The 25,992-nt window shown below is 45.1% G+C and overlaps 1 protein-coding gene across 6 annotated transcripts in view; it reads right to left on the minus strand.

The window, feature by feature from the left end:
* EFCAB6 (EF-hand calcium binding domain 6) overlaps nucleotides 1-25,992 on the minus strand; it is a 251,139-nt gene that overhangs the window by 215,526 nt on the left and 9,621 nt on the right. For 5 of the 6 annotated variants that reach the window (XM_047868126.1, XM_047868127.1, XM_047868129.1 and 2 more), the window contains exons 4-5: nucleotides 8,700-8,845; nucleotides 92-303 (exon numbers count right to left, since the gene is read on the minus strand). In XM_047868126.1, the coding sequence (XP_047724082.1) occupies nucleotides 92-303; nucleotides 8,700-8,845 (358 nt within the window). The remainder of the gene's footprint in view (nucleotides 1-91; nucleotides 304-8,699; nucleotides 8,846-25,992) is intronic. The other variant, XM_047868128.1, reaches the window with a different exon arrangement.

Genomic DNA, 25,992 nt, shown 5'->3' on the forward strand with positions numbered 1-25,992 from the left:
GGGGGGAAAACCAGAACACAATGCCCGCTGCAGTAACCAAACCCATCTTTTCCAGAACTGGGTTATTCTAAGTCGCTTGTGCATACAGTACCTGAGCCAGGACATCTTGAAACTGTTGTCTTGTGAGAGGCATCAGGAAGGTTGTGATAATTCTTTTCAGCTCACTCTTCGACACTGTCATGTTGTGATTGGTATCGAGCAGCTGAAAGGCCTTTCTCAACTCGTCTCCTTTATCGGTAATTTTTTGAAATAAAATCCGTTTGACATCTAAGAAGGACAGTATCGGATTTGCCATAGCAGTGGCTGTCAAAGAGATACAGTTGTTTATTAGACGTGCTTAAAGCAAAGATCTCCAAAACCACTTCACTGCGGACTAGGATCCAACAAACTTCTAAAACAGTCTTTCTCCTACTGTATCTCACTTTACGCATCTAAGCATTGCTTGACTTGCGACAACGAATCTACGGCCATTTTTTACCTCTGAAATCTGGTCAATATAAAATAACAGTAATCACGTTAAAGAGAAAAAGCAGACTGACTGGGAAGATGGTGGCGTAAGAGGACGCTGGGCTCACCGCGCGTCCTGCTGATCACTTAGATTCCACCTACACCTGCCTAAATAACCCAGAAAACCGCGAGAGGATTAGCAGAACGGAGTCTCCGGAGCCAAGTGCAGACGAGAGGCCCACGGAAGAGGGTAGGAAGGGCGGCGAGGTGGTGCGCGCTGCACGGACTGGCGGGAGGGAGCCGGGGCGGAGGGGTGGCTCGCCGGCCAAGCAGAGCCCCCGAGTCTGGCTGGCAAAAGCGGAGGGGCCTGACGGACTGTGTTCCGACAGCAAGCGCGACTTAGCGTCTGGGAGGTCATAAGTTAACAGCTCTGCTCGGAAAGCGGGAAGGCTGGAGGACAAAGGGAGGGAGAGCTGCTGAGCCCCCTGACGACAGAGCTCAGTTTGGTGGGGAACAAAGGCGCTGGCCAGCGCCATCTCCCCCGCCCATCCCCCAGCCAAAATCCCAAAGGGAACCGGTTCCTGCCAGGGAACTTGCTCGCTCCGGCTCAAACACCCAACTCTGTGCTTCTGCGGAGCCAAACCTCGGGCAGCGGATCTGACTCCCTCCCGCTGCCACAGGGCCCCTCCTGAAGGGGATCACCTAAGGAGAAGCGAGCTAAGCCCGCCCCTCCTGCCCCCGTGCACCTTGCCTACCCACCCCAGCTAATACGCCAGATCCCCAGCATCACAAGCCTGGCAGGGTGCAAGTAGCCCAGACGGGCCACGCCACCCCACAGTGAATCCCGCCCCTAGGAGAGGGGAAGAGAAGGCACACAGCAGTCTGACTGTGGCCCCAGCGGTGGGCTGGGGGCAGACATCAGGTCCGACTGCGGCCCCGCCCACCAACTCCAGGTATACACCACAGCACAGGGGAAGTGCCCTGCAGGTCCTCACCACGCCAGGGACTAGCCAAAATGACCAAGCGGAAGAACTCCCCTCAGAAGAATCTCCAGGAAATAACAACAGCTAATGAGCTGATCAAAAAGGATTTAAATAATATAACAGAAAGTGAATTTAGAATAATAGTCATAAAATTAATCGCTGGGCTTGAAAACAGTATAGAGGACAGCAGAGAATCTCTTGCTTGCTACAGAGATCAAGGGACTAAGGAACAGTCACGAGGAGCTGAAAAACGCTTTAAACGAAATGCAAAACAAAATGGAAACCACGACGGCTCAGATTGAAGAGGCAGAGGAGAGAATAGGTGAACTAGAAGATAAAGTTATGGAAAAAGAGGAAGCTCAGAAAAAGAGAGATAAAAAAATCCAGGAGTATGAGGGGAAAATTAGGGAACTAAGTGATACACTAAAAAGAAATAATATACACATAATTGGTATCCCAGAGGAGGAAGAGAGAGGGAAAGGTGCTGAAGGGGTACTTGAAGAAATAATAGCTGAGAACTTCCCTGAACTGGGGAAGGAAAAAGGCATTGAAATCCAAGAGGCACAGAGAACTCCCTTCAGACGTAACTTGAATTGATCTTCTGCACGACATATCATAGTGAAACTGGCAAAATACAAGGATAAAGAGAAAATTCTGAAAGAGAAAAAGCAAAGATAATCTCCCCTGTACAGGACATGTATCATTATAAGCAAAGAACATGGTCTTCAGAAGAAAATTCAATCAGAACAGTATCATTTCAAATAAATCTTCAAAATATCATATTCACTTTTCACCCCCTTGCCACTTTTTGAGGGGAAAACGTGTAACTCTCAAATCTAGATCATTTCCCTTTCCAAGACAAGGAAGGGATGAGAATGGCTGGTCCCCTGGAAGGTAATGAAAGAATGTCAGAAGGTGCTAAATAAGTTCCCGGGGTGGGGGGGGCTGCACTTCCTGGGAGGAAAAGCAGCCACGTGGGGCCCGTGGCGCTGTAGATCCCGGGGTCCCCGTGTCACCAGAGGAGAGCTGACACACCCCAGGCTCCATCCTCTCTGTCTAAGATGGAAACGGCCATGGGAACAAGTAAATACAGTAAGTACAAAGCAACTCATGGTTGTCAGTCAGTTTCATAAGCATGAGCACGTGATTGTTCCCTTTTGATATTTTACAACCTACTCAAGAAAGAGGAGCCTAAAACGAAAGGTAGTTTGGTAAATCTGTTCTATTGACTTATGAGACTGCAAAGGCTTGGTGACTACAGTTTACTCAGTAGCTTTGCTTTACATAGTAAATTCTGGATGTGTGTTAAATGTCTTTAATGTCATCTCTTCTTTTATAAACTCATTCACAAGCAGGAGCCAGGGAAGGATGATTCTAGTTATTTCCCTTCAAATGAGAATTTCTTATCCAGGTATCATGCCTCTCTGGCATGAGCTTTCACCGATGTTCACCTTCCCTGATGCTCGCCGAGCACCCGGGAAGCCTATGCCAGGTGCTGGGATGCCTTTCGCTCACCATGCCCACTGCCTCCTTGGGGAGGGGCACACATAACCAGGACCCACTGGAGACCTAGAAAAGAGGGTGGCTGGTTTGGGGTGACAGGCTGAAGGTCTCAGGAAAAGCTGCTTACAAGAAAGAGGTGACAACTTCAACTGGAACTTGGTGCTCCCAAGAGTGAGAGAGGCTAGAAGCAGGGGGTACTGTGGAGGACAGCCAGTTGAGGCAAACGGAGGGACAAGCATAGGAGGCATCAGCCCAGAGACGAGACTATGAAAGTCAGCAGGAGCCAAATCCCAGGGGCTCCCATCCCGCTTCATGCTCTGGTCATGGGACACCAAGCTGGGACTTCCATCGAGAGAATGACATCACCCAATTTTCATTCTTAAACTGAATTCTGACATCACATGTAGGAGGGACAGAAAGGGGAGGACCCGGTGACAGTATGGAGACATGTCGTTAACTAACAGCATGCTCAGGCATGTATTAATGGAGGTCTACCCTAAGATGATGGGCACGGAGGGAAAAGTAGGAGTGAATGAACGAGAAGTTGAAATAGACCAGGTAAAGTCCCTATTGCTCCAATGGCAGATCTGTGAGCAAAATATATGATAATTGCTATTCCAAGCTTCTACATTTACAGGAGTTTGTATATAGCAATACATACTGGAACGGGTGAGAAAAAAGTTTATGGGAAAACTAATGAATCCATTTTGGGATCTCTGAGTGGGAATGTCCACTTGAAAGCTGAACACAAACATTTAGAGACCAGAGGTGGGGGAAATGGCTATGTAGAAGCCATGGGGGAAGCACGCCATGAAGAGAAGAAGGGAGCCCTGAGAAACACTGACTTTTAAGGAAGTATAATTCATTCATTCAAAAAATTTGCATTGAGCACCCATCATATTTCAGCCAATGCTCTAGGCACTGAGGTACTACAGTGAACCAGACGGAGGAGATCAGCTCTTGTAAAGCTTGGAATCTGGAGGAAAGAGTAAAGACAAGGAACAGATACTCAATAAGCGATAAAATAATGGTAGGCAGTGCACGTGCCACAAAGACGGTGAGAAAGAACAAGGCGAAGAGCCGGGGGGAGCTGTTTTAGGTGCAGTAGTCAGGGAAGTCCTCTCTAGGTGTTTGATGAGCTGAACCACAACGATAAAATGAGCCAGCCAGACGAGAAGCTAGAGGGGACACAGCATGCGCGTGTCGCGTGAGACGGAGGGCAGAAATTGCTGAGATCAGGGTGGGTGGTGCTTCAGTGTCTGCACAAGAACCTGGGGTTGTCTCCAAATGCGACGGGAAAGCTCGGGAGAGTTCAAGCAGGGCGGTGATCCCCTCTAGCCTACGTTGTCTTCAAAAATCACCCCGGCTGCTGTGTAGAGAGTAGATTACACAGGGGCAAGAAATGAGGAAGAAGACCAGAGAGCAGGCGATTGCAAGGGTCCGAGAAGAGGTATCTGTGGCTTGAACCAGGTGGTGGCCCTGGATGTGGGGCGGGGGGGGGGAAAGCAGACAGACGGGAGGTATAGTCAAGAGACAGAGTGGACGGGGTTTTGCTGATTGATCGGCTCAGCAGGGCAGAGCCTGAAGAAACCAAGGATAACCGGGGGCTGGGCTCGAAGAACCACATAAATGATGGTGCTATTCACCGAGATGGAGAACGCCAGGAACGAAGAGCTCTGCTTGGCCGGCTCACGGTTGAGATGCCCATCAGATGAACCCAGGCAGAAAGGTCAGAGAGGCACCTGGAGATTCGATCTGGAGCTCAGGAGGGAAGTCAGAACGGGGCTATCGCTCTGGTTATGCGTGATGCGTAGAGATGCGGGGACGTGGAGTCAGAGGCTCACCTGGGAGGGAGCAGATGCGGGGAAGAGGACTGAGTAGGAGCCCCCAGCGTGAAGAGACCTAAACGTCCCGGATTTCCAGGGGCCCCGCCGCCCCCCCCCCCCCACTCCATTTCTGTCCCCAGAATCTCAGAAGCAGCCGATCCACAGGGAGGGGCTGCATGGCTCCACGTGGGCTGGTGAACCCGGTTTCGCCCTCTGCCCACCCAGCCCCGAACTCCTCCTCCGGCCCCAGGGTCATGGAGGAGCCTCTCTTGTCAATTTATGTCTCCACCTTGAAACCTTTTTTTGGACTTTTCACGTCTAGTTTTAGTTGCTTCCCAAGAAACACCATCTTTGCAATCAACAATTCTAATTTAAAAGTCATCAGAAATATTGGTTTGAAACTGGCGGACAGTAAAAGGAAAACTCTTTCACGTGCCTAACGCGCCTCCCAAGGTTTGAAAGGAAAGCAGTAACGACACTCACATAATCGGCTGCTGGGAATACAAACTGATATCATCTTTCCGAAGGGCAAGTTGGCAACCTTTTCTGCATCCGTTTAGAATACACAACAGTCACAAGAGACTGTCATTCTCACCCTAACGATGAGAACAAGTGGGATGCTCCGTTTTAAGCCCATCAGAGAGCTGAGGGACGCCAACAACCTAAATTCCGGAAAGGGCAAGCCACTCCTCAGAGGGGACGGACCCGGGACCCTTTTACCCTTGCAGGAGCAGGGGAAGCAGAGCACATTCATTCTCGACCGGGCTGAGGGAAAAAGAGCCAACCATTCAGCGGCCGCCCGGGGACAGGTGTGATGGGCCGAGGCCGCGGGGCCTCAGCCACAGGGCAAGTCCGCGCCCGGCCTCCTGGGCCTTCCTGCGGGGGTGGAAGTGGCACCCCACTGCTGGGGACGAGGTACGGGGCTGTGACGGGGCCCGGGTGGGCAGGCTCTTCCCTGAGTGTAAGGCACCTGCTCACCAGAGGCTGAGGACAGAGCACGAGAGCAGAGGCGAGTCCCTAAGGCTGAGCCCACCTCAGGGGCCCACCTGCAGAGTGGGTGGAGGCAGGCAGGCAGGCAGGGCAGAGACAGGCCTCCTCGGGAGCAGAAAACTAGGAGCTGGGCTGGAGGACAGAGAACCCCCACCCCAGAGACCCTCCGAAACTGGCAGGGGGCGCCGTAAAGCGGAGGGCCAACCCGGCAGCCGGACTGGGCAGCGCTCGGATGTCCAGATCAAAGCACTTGAAAACCAGGGGCAGCTGCAACCAAATCCAGATGAGAGCTCAGTTTGGAGATGAAATGGAGACAGCCCATCTCACTTGAAGCCTGAGAGAAGAGGCGTTCACCAGTGTCTTCTGCTTCCTCCGCGCTCCACACAAATGTGTGCCGTTAGATCTTTTTAAAACTGCGAGACAAGTGAAATGAGAAAAGGCGACCTAACCAAGAGCGAAACCAAGAAGAGCCACAGAGAGAACAGATGGAGAAATGGCCAGGCGTGCAAAGCAGGAACGGTGAACACGTTCAAGAGACGGCAGGCAAACCCAACAACGCGCTGAATATACAGGGGATTTCAGCGGGGAAAAGGAAAACTGTTCTTGAAAGCACACCGCAAAGCTGGAAATTAAAAGTATAAGATCAGAAGTAAAAAGAAAAAAACTCATTTGATCTGCTTAACCGCAGACTGCACACGATAGAAGAAAAGCCTCGTGAACATAAAGTCAGGTCCAGAGCAATCCTTCAGATTGGAACATAAAGCAAAAAACTGTTTGAAAAGGAAACAGGGGTCCCAGGCCTGTGGTTCTCCCCATGAACAGCGCTCATTTAATATGAATTATGCAAGTACATCACCTCCATGTGCACCACCACGCAGCAGAGACAGAGGGCAGCCAAACACTTCGTGGTCCCCACCTTCGGGGAGGCAAAAGGTGCTAGGAGACTTTTACTTCGAACAAGAAAAAGGAATTCAGTACTGAGAATTACCACCAGTAAAAACGGAAGGCAAGCGGCCGAAGGGAAAAGCAGGCACTGACGGCACGTAAGGCAGGTGAAGGACCAGTACCTTCCATACCAAGAGAGCGCCCACGAGTCACCCGAAGACCAGCCCACAGCAGGGGAACGGGCAAAGGAAATCAACAGGCGGCTCACAAAAGAGGGACAGAAAGCTGGCAAACTGGACAATCAAAGTTCACCTCCCCGTTCAGGAAAGGCAAGTGGACACAACAGAATCCTGCTTGTGCGTGAGGCGACGTAAGAGGCGAAGTTCTGGGTTAGGATACTTCGAGGTCCACGCTTTCAAGTGTTCCTTGCGGGGACGTCCAGGCACAAACGTCCGAAGGCCAATGTGGCAGAGCGCAAGAGGCTCGGCGGGGACACCCCTCGATCCACGCTGCTCTGCGGGATCAGAAAGGTCAGCTAAGACGTGTCCAGAGGGCACCGGACACGTGGGGCTACTGAACGGTGTTGGCAGCTGCTGGCCGACCCCCATCTATTCTCCCCTTTTCCCTCGGAAACAGAAATGCTCAAATTTTGGCAGACATTCGGCCACCTAGAGATCTGTATTTCCAGACTCCCGGGTAGATGCCTGTGACCCTGCGATCCACTGGGAGGAAGCACAGTGTCCAGTCCGACTTGACAGGAATGCCTTTCCCCCCTCACAAGGCAGAATTCAGGGCATCCGTGCCTTTGTCCCCTCTGAGGCCTCCTGGCACCTCGGGTTGTGTGCTCGCTATGCTTTCCGCACGCGCACTTCCGTTCTGGTAGTGTTTGCCTCAAGCCACTAAAATTCTTTACCCCCCTCCCCCTCTGGACTGTGAGTGCCATCAGGGCAGGACCTCTGCTGGGCCCACCTCTTTATCCTCAGTACCTATGACAGTTCTCGTCACACGTCAGGGCTTAGAAAATGTTCAGGAAAGAAGGAAGGGGAGGGAGGGGGGGAGAGATGAAAAGGTATCTACTTTGGGGAAATGATTACGTTGAATTTTCCTGCTTTAACACTGAGAGATGCAGACGAGTTTAAAACTTACATCCGCACAAAAACCTGCATGGAAACGTTTACAGCAGCTTTATTCATGAGTGCCAAGATGTCTTTCAGTAGTGAACAGATAAGCTAACCGTGGTACATCCATGTAAGAGCATATTTTTCAGAGGTTAAAAACTGGGCTACTGCCTCGTCAAAAGACAGGAAGGAGCTTAAGTGCGTACTGCTAAGGGAAAGAAGCCCGTCTCAAAAGGCTCTATACGATATGATCCCAACTTGATGACATTCTGAGAAGGCAAAACTATGGAGACAGTAAGAAGACCAGCGGTTGCCCCGATTAGGGCCAGGGAGGGATGAATGCGTGGACCACAGGGGATTTTGTGGCGCAGTGAAATGATTCCATGTGATATCGTCATCCTGGACACGTGCCATTATATGTTTATTAAAACCCAGAGGATGCACAACACAAAGAACAACTCGACTGTAAACTGCAGACTTTGGTCACTAACAACATATCAATAACGGCACATCAATCGTAGCAAATGCACCTCACTAATGCAAGATGTCAATAGTAGGGAATGGGGATGAGGAGTAAAGGGGTGTGTGGAACTCTCTGGACTTCAGCTACATTTCTCTGTAACCCTAAAACTACTAAAATAAAGAGTCCCTAATGAAGAAAAACTAAGTAAGGAGATATACTAGGGAACACGGTAATTTTGGAATCACACTGTCTGGGTTCAAATCTTGATCCTGCCACATTAAAACTATATAACTTCTGGGCAAGTGGTTTGATCAAGCTGTGTCTCCGTTTCCCCATAAAGAATATAGGGACAGTAAGAGAGTCTACTTCATAGCTCTGTTGCATGTGGTTAAATGATATGTGAAGCTTTTGTACAGAATCTGGTACATACTAAACACACTTAAGTAATATCTACCGTTAGCATTATTTCTTCATGAATACTCACTCGAAGAAGGTCTAAACACACGTTGGGAACCATTCCTTGAATACACTCTACACGGTGAAGAGTGAGGTCTTAAATTCATGAACTTGTGTGTGGGAGGATACGAAATATGCCAGTCCCGTATAACCGCCATTTTGCACATTAAATCCCTGTGACATAAAAGAAAGCAGAGTACGTTACTTTTGAGCACACATTACAAATGTGGCCAACCTCCTCCCTATTCTTCTTCCAAAAGGACAGCTGGAGACTCTAACAATGCTAGTCGTGACCTTCTTGCCAATGTTTCAAAAACTCTTCTTAAAATGAACACAAGATCATGATTTTAGACTCATGGTTTTTAGTGGATCCAATAGTTTTCAAAAATGGGGAAATAAGGAAGTTCTTAGGTAGGAAGATCCATCCGCATCTTGACTACCACTGGCTCATTCCTTTGGTGGGAGTAAGGATGGAAAGTTTGGATTCCCTATGCTCGCCTCAAGTGCCTCACTGCATATCCATCCCAGAGGCAGAGGAGACGGCAAGAGCACCAACAATGGTTCAGTAGCGACCTCTGAAAATCCTCTCCTCCATGAAGACAATAAGAAAACTGGCAAAACTCGTCAGAACCAACTTTTTCAGAACTCTGGAAATTATCCAAAGGTTTGCAGAAATCTAGGGAGCCCTTATTCATAAACAATGGCAGAATCTCAGTATGGACACCAGGTTTTGTGGCACTTCGACTTCCCCTGCTCCCGTCCACCCCTGCCCCCAAATAGGCAGTAGCCTTGAAACCAACAGCCTGCAATTTCAGTGAAAATCCAGCAGTCTGCCAATCGCTGGAAAGGGGAGAATGGGGTTGGTGCTCCTTCAAGCACCATTACAAGAAACTGTCAAAAGGCATTTGTTGAAAAAGATCAGAGGCAACTGTTGTCTAGGCTTCTAGCTGCCTAAAGGATCAGATAACAGATGGAGCAAATAATAGACTAACAAAAAAACCTTAAAGGGAAATCTAGGGAATGAGATGTCCATAGGGAAGCTCCCACATATTCTTGGGAGTCTAGAAAGCCACTCACACATATGGAGCGGTGAACAAGCCCAGGGCTGTGTGCTTGCTCAGGAAAGAATGGAGCAGGCCCTAAACTCTTACCTTGGGGCTGACCTTGGGGCTCTGCACAAGCAGGAAATGAAGCCTAAGGTAGGTCTCTAAACTGCCCATCAGAGTATTAAAGGAACACTCAAATACACACAAAGAGCCCCTCAGCAAAGACTGGAAGACTATTATTTGCAGGCATTTAAGGAAATCTCTGTCCAATCATGAGCTGATCACTAAACTAACCAATCAGACACTTCAATGGTCATATGTGACAAAAAATACAGACTTTACAAAGTCAGTTTAGAAAAGTCACTATACAGGGGCTCCTGGGTGGCTCAGTGGGTTGCTGTTGATTTCAGCTAGGTCTTGATCTCCTGGCTTGAGTTCAAGCTCTGCACTGGGCTCTGTGCTGAGTGTGAAGCTTACAAGAGGAGAGGAGAGGAGAGGAGAGGAGAGGAGAGGAGAGGAGAGGAGTCACTAAACAAAAACAAAAATTTGACAAGTGGAAAGAATGTTTTCAAAAATTGCCACATTATTTAAAATGTCTAGTTTTCAATAAAAAAATTATGAAACATGAAGAAAGAAAGAAAGAAAGAAAGAAAGAAAGAAAGAAAGAAAGAAAGAAAAAAGAAAGACTCATATATACATACATACCTTTAGAAACCATGCAAGCTAGGAAACAGTGAGGTGAAACATTTAGTGTAGAAAGGGAAAAAAACCTACCAACCTAGAATTCTGTATCCAGAAAAATTATCCTTCAAAAGTTAAAGGCAAATAATACTTTCTTACACAAACAAAAACTGAGGATAAGTCACCAGCAAGCCTGCTTTTAAAAAAAAAAGGTTAAATTCTTCAGAAAGAAGGAAGAATTATACAAGTCAGAAACTTAAAGTTACATAAAAAAGAGGAGCATTAGAAAAAGCATAAATTAAGGTAACATAAACACATATGCACCCAATAATAGAGCCCCAATATACATGAAGCAAAAACTGATAAAACTGAAAGGAGAAACTGACATCTGAACAATAATAGCTGAAGACTTCAATGGCCACTTTTAATAGTGGATAGAACAACTGTACAAATCAATAATAGAGGACTTGAACAACACTATAAACCAATTAGACCTAACGGGCATGTAAAGAACACTCCACCCAACAGTGGTAGAATATACACTCTTCTCAAGTGCACATGGAACATTATTCAATCATATGTTAGCACATAAAACAAGTCTTAAAAATTTTTAAATATATGAATAATCAAAGGATGTTCTCTAACTACACTGGAATGAAATTAGAAATCCATAACAGAAAGAAATTGAGTAATTCGCAGATATGTCAAAACTAAATAACACACTCTTAAATAACCCCAACGGACCAATGGAAAAAAAAAAAAACCACAAGTGAAATTAGCAAATACTTTTGGATGGATGAAAATGAAGGCACACATGCCAAAAATTATGGGATGTAGTGCTTAAGAGGGGAATTGACAGCTGTAAATGCCTGCATTATTTTTTAAAAGAAGAAAACCTCAAATCAATAACTTAATCTTGTTCTTTAAGAAACTAGAAAAATAAGAGTAAACTAAGCCCAAATAAACAGAATAAAGGAAATAATAAAGATTAGAGCAGAAATAAATGAAATTGAAAAGAGAGAACAAACAGAGTTAGTTCTTTGAAAAGATTAGCAAAATTGACACATTTCTGTCTAGATTTTCTAAGAAAAAAATGATAAGGATAAAAACAAAAAGGATAAGGGAATGCTAGAACAATTGTATACTAATGAATTAGCTAATCTACACAAAATAGAAAGACACAAGCTACTGAAACTGACTGAAGAAGAAATAGAAAATCTGAATAGACCTATATCAAATAAAGAAATTAAATGAGAAATCAAAAACTTCCTGCAAAAAAAAAAAAAAAAAGCCCAGGACCAAATGGGTTCACTGGTATGTTCTACCAAACATTTAAAGAATAATTAAAACCAATTAATCCCTCACAAACTCTTCCAAAACAAACAAACAAACAGAAAAAAAAAAACAGATAAGAGGGAACACTTCCCAACACAATTCTGTGAGGCTAGCATTACCAAATCCAGACAGAGGCATAATTAAAGAAAGCTAAAGACCAATATTCCTTAGGAATATAGGAAAAATCTTCAACAAAATACTTGCAAACAAATCCAGTGACATTAAAAAAGAATTAGACGTCATGAACAGGTGAGATTATCCCAGGCACTCAAGGGTGATTGAACATATAGAAAGCAGTCACTGTAATACACCACATTAATACAATTTAAAAAAAATTATCACCTCAATAGATGCAGAAAAAGCATTTCACAAAACCTTATGACTTTTCTTGATAAACACACTCAACAAGCTAGGAATAGAAGGGAACTTCCTTGACCCAACAAAGGGCATGAGTAAAAAACCAACAGCTATCATAGTATAGAACAGTAAAAGAACAAAACTTGAAAGCCTTCTCCCTAAAATCAGGAACAAGGCAAGGATGTCTGCTCTCACCACTTCTATTCAACATTGTACTGAAGGTCCTAGCCAGAGCAATTAGGTAAAAAAAGGAAATAAAAGGCATCCAGCTCTAGTGGCACAAGTTTTATAACATCACTTGTCTGAGGCTCCTAACTTAGCAAACCTTCAAAGGGAAGGGGAGGGAATAAGTTTTCTCTATTAGACTTCACCTTCAAATGCAAGTGCACAATTATTTAATATTCAAAAATAGATACATGTGTGTGGCACTATTTGAGAATGAAGAACCAGACTAGACAATATATCTAAAGCCCTAGATTTTAAGAATCTCAAGTTTACAGGATTGAAGAAATGAATCAGAATTTTTTTTAATGTTAAAGAAATACACACTGGCTGGTGCTCTGGTTTACCTCTCTTTGGGCAGCCCCTGACTTCCTAGCATGGTATTGGTCTAGACCTGCCTTATTTACACAGGTCCCTGTGAGCCGGGACAATACCAGGGCTTGAAGCCATGTGAGGCTGACAGCGGAGTCCCACATACATCTTTATTCAACTAGTTAAATTCAACTGAAACCTAGAATCATAGCATGGGTAAATTTACAGAAGAACATGGCTTGGTATGTGTTCACAGAGCCAAAATATATTTAATGAGATTCCTTCTAGAAGTCTGGGGTTCAATGAACAAAACAAAATCATGGACATCGTGGGCCTTATATTCTAGTCCTGGAAGACAAACAATAAATAAGTGAATGATACAAGTGGTTAAGTACTGTGAAGACAAATGGAGCGGGGGGGTGCAGGGGACTAGGTAACACTGATCTGACAGAAACCAGGGAGAGAACAATGCCATTGGGAGGACAAAGAGACAACAGGGGGTCAGACAGAGGAAAACCACATAGGCTTCTGTGATGGCTGGGCTCTCTCCATGAGTGATATGTGAAGCCACTTGAGGGTTATATACAGAGAAGAGAAGTATGTACAGGGTTATGATCTGGCCTTTGCATTTAAAGGATCCCTCTGACTACATGTCAAGGATAGACTTACAGAGGCAAGGGAGGAAACGGGGATCAATTATAAGTCTACTGAAATAATGCATGCAAGAAAAGACGGTGGCTTGGACCAGGGTCGTTTTGGTAAAAGTGTTGAGAAATGGTCATATTCTAAATATGTTCTGAAGGCAAGGTCAATTGTATTATCTTATAGATTTGATTTGGCATGCAAGACAAAGGCTGAAGGAAATGGCCATTAACTGAGATGGGAAAGGACAGCTTTTGAGGGGAAGATCAAAAGTTTCATTCTGCACATGTTGAGTTGGAGATACCTGTTCATTTTCCCAGGGGAGATACTGAATAGGCAGTTGGATATTTGAGCTTGAATCTGGGGAAGAGTCTGGGACTGGAGATACAAGTGTGAGGACTGTCAGCATATAATGGAAATAAGGCATGATGTCAGATCAGCCCACCATGAAAGCAGGTGTAAACAGAGAAAACATGTCAGAGCTGAGCTTTGGGGTATTCCAACATTCAGAGTTCAAGAAGATGAGGAGGAACCAGCAAAAGATGAAAAAGAGCTGCCAATGAGAAATGAGAAAAACCAGGAGACTGAAGTGTCCTGGAAATTGAGTGAGGAACATATTTCAAGGAGGGAGTCATGGTACATGTCAAAAGCTACAGTGATCATCATTGAAGATAAGGACCAAAAATTGCCCTTCGGATCAAGCCATGCGACCAGTACCGATCACCCCAAGAGGTACCATGCTGGTGGAACTGGGAAGTTAGAGGGGGAGCCTAAGCAAGATACACATAAACTCAGAGTAAAAGAATCTCTGCTTTAAAGCAGAGCAACAGTGTGGTAACTGAAGGAGGCATGAAGGTCAAAGAAGAAATGTCTTTAAGACAGGAGAACTGGAAGCAGCTATAAAGACTTCTGGTAGTGATCCAGTGGCAAGGCAAAGAATAATGAAGCAGGACTGAAAGGAGGGGTCACCAGTTCCCATCAGTTCACCAGTGGAGGCAGGATCTCATCCCATGGATGAGCCTTCTTAGGAGCACACTCAGTTCATCACTTGTGACGAAGGAGAAGACAGTAGACATAGATGCGGTGAGGAGAGTGCATGTTGCTTCCCTCCAGCTCGTGTCTATGTCCTCTGTGAAATGGGAAATTGGGCCATCAGCATCAAGTGAGGATGGGATAGGCATCCAGGATTCAAAAGAGAGGACAAAAAGTAAAAAGTGGTCCAGAAGAGATGGCAAGGGGGCGTGAGGTGGGAGATGAAGAATGACGAGCAAAGAGTTGTAATAGCCCATCCAAGGTCCATGGACATGAACTCAAGAACAGACCCAGGGAAATGGAGAGTTGGATTTAATTGGGGGCAAGGTTTTGAAAAGCAAGTGCTATACAGCAAGGGGCATCATGTGCACATATTGTCCAGAAAGGGGCCCCAAGAATGATGGGAATTCTTGGTGTCTCTGAAATAATTGCACAAAACTAAGGAAGTGAAGAGACCAGAAACTCAAGTTCATGAAGAATTTTTTTTTTAATTTTTTTTTCAACGTTTATTTATTTTTGGGACAGAGAGAGACAGAGCATGAACGGGGGAGGGGCAGAGAGAGAGGGAGACACAGAATCCGAAACAGGCTTCAGGCTCTGAGCCATCAGCCCTGAGCCTGACGCGGGGCTCGAACTCACGGACCGCGAGATCGTGACCTGGCTGAAGTCGGGCGCTTAACCGACTGCGCCACCCAGGCGCCCCAAGAATTTTAAGAAGAAAAAAAAAGGTTTCAGAATATGGCAGCACAGCACGGAGACCCTGAGCTTGTCTTGTCCCCGAAATGCAGCCGGATAAGCACCAAACCATTTTAAGCACCTAGGAAATTGATCTGAGGATTAACACAACAATCTGCATAACTTGAGCCACAGAACTTGGCAGGTACGCATTACAGAGAGGTGAACTGGAGGAGAGAAAAGCTGTGGAGGGTAGGGAGTTGTTTTGCAGAGAAGACAGAGAAAGGGAAAGGGAGAGAATGTGGCACATCAGGATTGTTCAAGAAAAGCACTCCCCATAAGTGGCTGGAGAGAAGAAGAGAGAAAGAGTGAAAACACTTGCAGGGGGCTGAGCAAATCTGTCCCCCCAAACCATTGGTATACAAAGAGAAAAATTTATTTTTTTTTGCTTTATTTTTTAAATGTTTTATTTTATTTCATTTTACTCTATTTTATTATATAAATTTTTTAATTTTTTCTTTTCTTTTCCTTTTTTCTTTATTCTATCAAGCTTCTTTCAACAAGCTTGACCAAACACACCCACCTAGGATCTAGCTTCATTTCTTTGATTTTTTTGTTTTGTTTTTAATTTTTTAATTTTTGTTTTAATTTTTTTCTTCCTCCAAAATGACAAAGTGAAGGAATTTACCCAAAAACAAAGCAGAGGAAGAAATGACAGCAAGGGGCTTAATCAACACAGATATAAGCAAGATGTTTGAGCTAGAATTGAGAACCATGATAATAAGAAGACTAGCTGGGGTTGAAAAAAAAGCAGAGAGTCCCTTTCTGCGGAGATGAAAGAAATAAGATCTAGTCTAGATGAAATTAAAAATGCTATAACTGAATTATGCTAAGTGAAATAAGTCAGTCAGAGAAGGACAGATATCATGTTTTCACTCATATGTGGATCTTGAGAAGCTTAACAGAAGACCATGGGGGAAGGGAAGGAGAAAAATAGTTACAAACAGAGATGGAGGGAGGCAAACCATAAGAGACTCTTAAATACAGAGAACAAACTGAGGGTGGATGGGGGGGGGGGGGTAGGGGAGAGGGGAAAATGGGTGATGGGCATTGAGGAGGGCACTTGTTGGGATGAGCACTGGATGCCGTATGTAAGCGATGAACCAAGGGAATCGACCCCAAAAACCAAGAGCACACTTTACACACTGTATGTTAGCCAGTTTGACAATAAATTATATTTTAAAAAAAAAAGAAAAAAAGAAAAAAATTGCTATAGACAAGACACAATCCAGAATGGATACCACGATGGCAAGGATGGATGAAGTAGAGCAGCAAATCAGTGATTTAGAAGATAAAATTATGGAGAATAATGAAGCAGAAAAAAAGTGGGAAACAAAGGCAAAAGATGATGATACAAGACTTAGAGAACTCAGTGACTTATTAAAAATGAATAACATCCAAATCATAGGAGTCCCAGAAAATGAAGAGAGAGAAAAAGAGACAGAAGGTTTATGTGAGCAAATTATAGTGGAAAACTTTCCTAGTTTGGTGAAGGAAACAGACATTAAAATCTAAGAAGCACAGAGAACTCCCATTGGATTCAACAAAAACTGACCATCACCAAGGCAAATCACAGTCTAATTCTCAAGATACACAGACAAGGAAAGAATTATGAAAAACAGCGAGGGGAAAAAAGTCCTTAACCTATAAGGGAGGATAGATCAGATTCACAGCAGACCTAGCCACAGAAACTTGGCAGGCCAGAAAGGAGTAGCAGGATATACTGGAGCTGAATTGGAAAAATATGCAGCCAAGAATTCTTTATCCAGCAAGGCTGTCATTAAAAATAGAAGGAGAGATGAAGAGTTTCCCAGACAAACAAAAACTAAATGAATTCGTGACCACTAAACCTGCCCTGCAAGAAATTTTAAGGGGGACGCTTTGAGTGGAGAAAAGACAAAACAAAACAAAACAGACCAAAAGCAACAAAGACTAGAAAGGACCAGAGAACATCATCAGAAACACGAACTCAACAGGCAACACAATGGCACTAAATTCATATCTTTCACCCTAAATGTCAATGGACTAAACACTCCAATCAAAAGACACAGGGTATCAGAACAGATAAGAAAATAAGACCGATCTCCATGCTGCTTACAAGAGACTCATTTTAGACCTAAAGACACCTGCAGGTTGAAAGTAAGGGGATGGAGAACCATCTATCATGTTAATGGTCATCAAAAGAAAGGTGGAGTAGTCATATTTATATCAGACAAACTAGATTTTAAAATAAAGACTGAAGAAGGGCATTATATCATAATTAAGGGGTCTATCCAACAATAATATCTAACCATTGTAAATACTTAGGCCCCCAATGTGAAAGCACCCAAATACATAAATCAATTAATCACAAACATAAAGAAACTCATTGATAATGACATAATAGTAGGGGACTTCAACACCCCATTTACAACAGTGGACAGATCATCTAAGCAGAAACTCAACAAGGAAACAATGGCTCTGAATGACAACCGGACCAGATGGACTTAACAGATACATTCAGAATGTTTCATCCTAAAGCAGCAGAATACACATTCTTCTCAAGTGCACATGGAACATTCTCCAGAATAGATCACATACTGGATCACAAATCAGCCCTCAACAGATACAAAAAGATCGAGACCATACCTTGCATATTTTCAGACCACAATGCTATGAAACTCGAAATCAATCACAAGAAAAAAAATCTGGAAAGACCATGAATCATTGGAGATTAAAGAACATCCTGCTAAAGAATGAAAGGGTTAACCAAGAAATTAAAGAGGAAATTAAAAAGTACATGGAAGCCAATGAAAATGAAAACACAACAGCCCAAGCCTCTGGGATGCAGTGAAGGTGGTCATAAGAGGGAAGCATATAGAATACCAGGACTTCCTAAAGAAGGAAGAACGGTCTCAAATACACAACCTAACCTTACACCTAAAAGAGCTGGGGGAAAAAAACAGCAAATAAAGCCCAAAACCAGCAGAAGAAGGGAAATAATAAAGATTAGAGCAGAAATCGGTGATATTGAAATCAAAAAAAAACAGTAGAAGAGATCAATGAAACCAGGAACTGGTTCTTTGAAAGAATTAACAGAATTGATAAACCTCTAGCCAGATTGATCAAAAAGAAAATTGAAAGGACCCAAATAAATAAAATCACGAATGAAAGAGGAGAGATCACAACCACCACTGCAGAAATACACATGATAATAAGAGAATATTATGAGCAACTATATGCCAACAAATTGGGTAATCTGGAAGAAATGGACAAATTCCTAGAAACATATAAACTACCAAAGCTGAAACAGGAAAAAAGAGAAAATTTGAACAGACCCATAACCAGTAAAGAAATTGAATCAGTAATCAAAAACCTCCCAACAAACAAAAGTCCAGGGCCAGATGGCTTTCCAGGGGAATTCTACCAAACATTTAAAGAAGAGTTAACAGGGGCGCCTGGGTGGCGCAGTCGGTTAAGCGTCCGACTTCAGCCAGGTCACGATCTGGCGGTCCGTGAGTTCGAGCCCCGCGTCAGGCTCTGGGCTGATGGCTCGGAGCCTGGAGCCTGTTTCCGATTCTGTGTCTCCCTCTCTCTCTGCCCCTCCCCCGTTCATGCTCTGTCTCTCTCTGTCCCAAAAATAAATAAAAAACGTTGAAAAAAAAAATTTTTTTTTTAAATAAAGAAGAGTTAACACCTATTCTTTTGAAGCTGTTCCAAAAAATAGAAATGGAAGGAAAACCTCCAAATTCATTCTACAAGGCCAGCATTACCCGGATTCCAAAATCAGATAAACACTCTACTAAACAAGAGAACTACAGACCGATTTCCCTGAGGAACATGGATGCAAAAATTCTCAGCAAGATACTAGCAAACTGGATCCAAGAATACATTAAAAGAATTATTCACCACAGTCAAGTGGGATTTATTCCTGGGATGCAGGCCTAGTTCAATATCCACAAATCAATCAATGTGATACAGCATATTAACAAAAGAAAGGGTAAGAACCACATGATCCTCTCAATAGATGCTGAAAAAGCATTTGATAAAATACAGCAACCTTTCTTGAAAAAAACAAACCCTCAAGAAAATAGGGATATAAGGATCACACCTCGAGATCATAAGGGCCGTATACAAAAGACTCACCGCTAATATCATTCTCAATGGGGAAAAATGGACAGCGTTCCCCCTAAGGTCAGGAACACGACAAAGATGTCCACTCTCGCCACAGTTATTCAACATAGTGTTGGAAGCCCTAGCCTCAACAACCAAACAACACAAAGAAATAAAAGGCGTCCAAACTGACAAGGAGGAAGTCAGACTTTCACTCTTTGCAGACAACATATTCTATGTGGAAAACCCAAAGACTCCATCAAAATACTGCTAGAACTGATTCATGAATTCAGCAAAGTTGCGGGATATAAAATCAATGTTCAGAAATCAGCTGCATTTCTATACACCAATAATAAAGCAGAAGAAAGAGAAATCAAGGAATCAATCCCATTTACAACGTATCAAAAACCATAAAATACCTAGGAATAAACCTAACCAGAGAGGTGAAAACTCTGTACACAGAAAACTATAGAAAGCTTATGAAAGAAATTGAAGAAGACACAAAAAAAACAGAAAAATATTCCATGCTCATGGATGGGAGGAACAAATATTATTAATATGTTAATACTACCCAAAGAAATCTACATATCCAATGCAATCTATATCAAAATAACACGAGCATTCTTTACAAAGCTAGAACAAACAATCCTAAAATTTGTATGGAACCAGAAGAGACCCTGAATAGCCAAAGCCATCCTGGAAAAGAAAACCAAAGCAGGAAGCATCACAATTTCAGACTTCAACACCCGTCAGAATGGCTAAAACTAACAACTCAGGCAACAACAGATGTTGGCAAGGATGCGGAGAAAGGGGAACCCTTTTGCACTGCTGGTGGGAAGGCAAACTGGTCCAGTCACTCTGGAAAATGGTATGGAGTTTCCTCACAAAATTCAAAATAGAACTCCCCGTGACTCCGCAATTGTACACGACTAGGTCATTATCCAAAGGATACAGGAATGCTGATTCAAAGGGGGCACAAGCACCCCAATGTTTATAGCAGCGCTATCGACAAGAGCTGAAGTATGGAAAGAGCCCAGATGTCCATCAACCGATGAATGGATAGAGAAGATGAGATACACATACATATTTATATGTGTATATACCTATACATACAATGGACTATCACTTGGCGATCAAAAAGAATGAAACCTGGCCATTTGCAACAACGTGGATGGAACTAGAGTGTACTATGCTAAGTGAAATAAGTCAGTCAGAGAAAGACAAATACATGACTTCACTCATATGGGGAATTTAAGATACAAGACAGATGAACATAAGGGAAGGGAAGCAAAAATAATGCAAGAACAGAGAGGAAGACAAACCATAAGAGATTCTTAAATACACAGAACAAACTGAAGGTTGCTGGCGGGGCGTTGGGTAGGGGGAAAGGCTAAAGGGGTGAGGAGCATTAAGGCGGGCACCTGCTGGGATGAGCACTGGGCGTTATACGTAAGTGATGAATCACTACATTCTATTCCTGAAATTATTGGTACACTGTGTGTTAACAAACTTGGAATTAAATTTTTAAAAAAATTTTTAAAAAGAAGGGGCGCCTGGGTGGCACAGTCGGTTAAGCGTCCGACTTCAGCCAGGTCACGATCTCGCGGTCCGTGAGTTCGAGCCCCGCGTCGGGCTCTGGGCTGATGGCTCGGGGCCTGGAGCCTGTTTCCGATTCTGTGTCTCCCTCTCTCTCTGTCCCTCCCCCGTTCATGCTCTGTCTCTCTCTGTCCCAAAAATAAATAAACGTTGAAAAAAAAGAAGGAAAAAAATTCTAATTCCATTAGCATTTATTGGGGGCTTACTTTGAGCCAGGAAATGTGCTTAAGATTCATGAAAACCCACCACTGAACCCTCCTCATGCCCAACCACTGGCTGCACTTCATCAGTGGCGACGCCATTTCATCAGTGGCGACGCCGACACTCAGGATAGGCCAGCAAGGTGTCCAGGACGATGCAGCTGCTAAGCCCAGAGCGGGTCCAGGGGGAGAGCTCATCCCAGGTACCAAGTTCATACGGCTGTCTGTGGCCAAGGCCTTCCTGTTGTTTTTTACACAATTCCTAACAAGCTCCTTGCAGGAGGGGGCAAATCTCTGGTTACCCGAGCTGTATGGCTGGTTAGGGAGCACTCACCGCACTCCCCGCTCCCCCCGCCCCGCCTCACCCTGCTCTGCACACACGTGAGGAGGACCTGCCATAATTGCATTCCTTGTTGTGGTTACTGCTGATGCAAATAACCGCTCGCTTTATTTTATCCATAAATTCCCTTCCTAATAACAATAAGGCATGCCAGGGCCTTGGCCTCGTGCCTTATTACACCACCTGAGGAGTGAGATAATCACCCAGAAATGTACTGCCTGTTGTGCATTTTATTACTTGAATACAAAGCGATTCAATTCAAGAAACACTTAGTTGAAGACAGCAGGAAAAAAAAATAATAATCATATGAAAAGTAATTCTTCCTAATGCCACTGAGCACACCGCAGGGAATAATCCTCTTCCAGCAGGAGAATGGTCTGTGACCTGTTGGGTCTTCTCTGGTTCCAGTTTCTACCAATTGCAGGATCATAAAAGCCAGAGAGACGTCACTTACTATACGGATATTCCAAAGAGCCAGATCCAGGTAGCTGTGACCATGGAGCCTGTTTGGTGTTCAACATGAACATTCGCGGTATCAGCATTTTCCAAGCAACTACCCCCTCGGCGATTCATTCTTGAGCAAATGCTGCAGGCCGCACATGGGTGAGGGTGGAGGGACGGAAGGGGAAGTACGAACAGCCCAACCTCCAACCGCTCACCATCTAACTCAGGATTTTAGGAAAACGCAGCATGTTTTTCAAGCACAGGAGCGGGCCTACCCACAGCAAGTGCAATAGCACTGAGGCGGCATGTAGAAACTTAGCAACTTCCTGTCCTCGAGTTGCTCAGGATGTGCACTGAATCACTCTTGCTCTGGGGTTAAAGACCTTTCCCAAGAGATGCCACTGTCAGTTCATGTCAAGGTGGGGGGAAAGCTAGTTCATTTGTAGATTCCTTATGCGGAAATGCCATGGTTTTAAAAGGCTGTTGCATGGGCGCCTGGGTGACCAGTCGGTTGAGCGCCCAACTCTTGATTTCAGCTCAGGTCATGATCTTGTGGTTCATGGGATCAAGCCCCATGTCGGGCTCTGCAGTGACAGCGCAGAACCTGCTTGAATTGTCTCTCTCCCTCTCTCTCTGCTCCTCCCCCGCTCATGCACATGCATGCCCTCTCTCTCTCTCAAAATAAATTAAAAAAATTTTTTAAAAAGGCTGTTGAAGCAGACACACAGGCAGATAGGTAGCTTTAAACGAGTAGTTCTCAAAATGTGGTCCCTGAACCAACAATATCAGCATCACCTAGAACCTTTTTAGAGCAGCATTTTATCCGGCCCCACCCACACCAACCAATCGGAAACTCAGGGGTTGGGGCTGACCCAGCCATGTGTGCGTTAACAAGCTGAAACCGTTGGGTCAGAAGACCCTGAAGCTGATTTATGAGTCTATAGTTTTTGAAGGGGGCTCTGTAAAGTTCCCTGCTTAATATCAAAATGAAGTAAAAGACCACAAACATTACACCAAAGCGATTCCATGTAGACCCGCCTAGCAATAACTGAGCACCTATTTTGCTGGCAATCGGTGAATCCAGAGAGAAAAGCCAAATTGACTCATGAGGCCAAGACTTGAACTCTCCTGAATTTAACGTTAGGCTTTTTGCCCAGTTGAGCCAGGGCTGTGTGTGTGCGTGCGTGTGTGTGTGTGTGTGTGTGTGTGTGTATGCACTTGCATTCCTGCATGAGTGATTTCTGTGTCTTCTCATAGAAACGCACAGATGAGAAAATCTGTCAATACTCAAGAAGGGGTGCCTTGCATTGCCCAAAGTGCCCCACAATTCTGCAACCTACTTAAAAGAACATGTGGAAAATTAAAAGTGAGTCGTCTACATAATAATCTAATCAAATATTAGGATTCCGGGGCTTGTGCTGCCTCCTCCATCCCAGCCTCACACCCCCCCTCACTCTCTTAGACTCAGCTGGCAACCCCTTGTCTACTGTTCTAAACACAGGGATTACAAGAATGCAAGCTGATTTACAAATATATTCCAAATGATAGGGTATCGTAAAAAACAATTTAGCCAGTCAACCGAATTCAATTTAGCAGAAAGAATCCGTGGTTATTAAGTGACCTGCCTCCAGGGCCTGTGGCTCCACATGTCTGAGCCACGGGCTTCCTCCACCAAGGGTCCCCCCCGCTCATGCTCTCCCCAGAACCCCATATAGGCTTTCACCTTCCTCCCAAATCTCATTTTTTTTAATGTTTATTTTTGAGAGAGAGAGAGAGTCAGAGACAGAGCTCGAGATGGGAAGGGCCAGAGAGAGAGGGAGACACGGAATCTTTTAGCAGGCTCCAGGCTCTGAGCTGTTACCACAGAGCCCGACGCGGGGCTCGAACTCACGGACCGCGAGATCATGACCTGAGCCCAAGTCGGATGCTTAACCAAATGAGCCACCCAGGCACCCCTTCCCAAACCTCATTTTAACCAATACCTCCCCTTACAGCATGAATTCCAAGCCTACCCCCACCCACACTACAAGACACATCCACACAAACTCAGAAATCAAACTCAAAATATAACACAAACCTCTCAACGTTAACATGCTTTAATGGAGTAGCATAAATAACGATTATAAGTACGTCGAAACATAAAAACGTGTTTAGAACAATGTTAAGAGAAAAAGTACTATGAACACAATGATATAAAAACGTGTTTTCACAAGGGCGCCCGGGGGGGCTCAGCCGGTTGAGCGTCCGACTCTCATTTCCGCTCAGGCCACGATCTCATGGTTCATGGGATCCAGCCCCGCGTCGAACTCTGCACTGACAGTGCAGAGCCTGCTTGAGAGTCTCTCTTTCCTCTCTCTCTCTGCCCCTCCCCTGCACACATGGGTGTGCTCTCTCTCTCTCCAAAATAAATTTAAAAAAATGAATGAAAAATGTGTTTTCACATGTGGATAGAGTCTACAAGATGTGACAAAAATAGCTATGTTGGCATGTGGGGGGGAGGGAGGGAATCAGTGATCTTTTTTATTTTAAATGTTCTTTAACAAATGTCTCGCAGCATGTTAGAAAGAACATGCCTACCAGGGCCCCCCCAGGCAGCCCGTGACCTAGCTCCGGCCCCCTCCCTCGCCCCTCCTGGCCTCCCATGGCCTGGGGGTCCCTCTCCTCACCCACCCAACTCCTGTCACCCGCAGATATGGGTGTGACTGTCACCTCCTGGGAGGGGTTTCCCTGATTACCCCATCTGCATCGTCCTCCCCACTCTCTCATCAAAGCCCGTCCTTCCCCTGTGCCACACTCACCACGGCTGGGAGTCACGCTTGCATTTGAGAAATGACAACCTCCGTTATAGGCTCCATGAAATAAAACAGAACTTCTACACCACTGAACCCCCAGCCCCAGAGTACCCAACACATGACTGTGGTTCCAGAAGTGTTTCTCAAATTAATGAGTGAAGGATTTTCACAGCCCTGTCATTCAACGGCACTCTCCTCCCAACACATACTGACACGCACACACTTGCACACGCACACGCATGCACGCACACACACGCACCTCTTCCCACTTCTGGGTCCCGTTTAGGGTCGTCACCCTCTTTCCCACCACCCAACACAGCAGTTTCAGTATTACCCATGATTCTCACTCTGGGCCCTTCCCCGAGCACTGGTGACCAGGGTCAAAAAGGTCTCAATTAACACCCAAGACCCTTAGGACTGTTCCGCGTCTCCCTTCCCTGCTAGGCTCTTAACTTCACGACAGCAGGGGCCACGTCTGATTACGGTGTCCAAAACACAATGGACGTTAAGTTTAACTGAACCGAGTGCTGTGGTTGTGTGGTAACCTCTATCAGCACGAATGCCCGGCTGCTCCCGAACACAGATCTAAAGAAAAAGCTTACACCATTTTGTTTGTAATGTGCTTTCTCGATCGCGAGCCCCAAAATCTCATTTCAGACGGTGGCTCAGAAATCCACTCTCACCTAATGACCGTTCTCAGACTCCCCAACACCTAACACGACGACACAGCTACGGCAACAGGCCACAGCCAAGTTGTGTCAGAAGACCTGCCCACACGCTGGCTGTCAAACAGCTGTTCCCAGCTCGAAACCTGTTTCGCTGGCAGCCTTTTCAAATGCACGAGCTGGAAACTAGTACGCTCTCTCCTCCAGCTCCCGGGAGCAGACAAGGAGCGGTTAACATATCCTATTTTTATAGTGCTGCCGGGCCCAAGCAAGTCCTCAGATGCTGGCAAAGGCCCGCCGCGCTGGTTTCCCGCTTGAGCTCTCGGCAAGGGAAAGTTTTGCTTCTGCCGCCACCTATGGGGGAAACCGAGCGCGTGGCCACCAGCAAACCTGCACCCACGGCCCCCGTGGCAAGGCAGGCTCCATGGTGCTCCATGGTTTTCCGATGGCCCCAGACTCGTCATATATTTGTAGTCGTGTTGAGCACCAAATTAAGGGCCTTCGGCTTTAAAATGCATAAGCCGAGAGGCGCCCGGTGGCTCGGTTGGTTGAGCATCCGACTTGGGCTCAGGTCACGATCTTGTGGTTTGTGAGTTCGAGCTCCGCGTCGGGCTCTGTTTTGACAGCTCAGAGCCCAGAGCCTGCTTCCGATTCTGTGTCTCCCTCTCTCTCTGCCCCTTGCCTGCTCATGCTCTGTCTCTGTCTCTCAAAAATAAATAAACATTAAAATTTTTTAAAAATAAAATGAATAAGCTGATACTTGCTGATATGACAAATATGCAAGTCCCTAGACAATTTCGGCACAAAAATCAGCATTTGGTATGTGCCTG

Source organism: Prionailurus viverrinus, chromosome B4 (assembly GCF_022837055.1).
Source record: "Prionailurus viverrinus isolate Anna chromosome B4, UM_Priviv_1.0, whole genome shotgun sequence".
In the NCBI taxonomy this organism is placed as follows: Eukaryota; Metazoa; Chordata; class Mammalia; order Carnivora; family Felidae; genus Prionailurus; species Prionailurus viverrinus.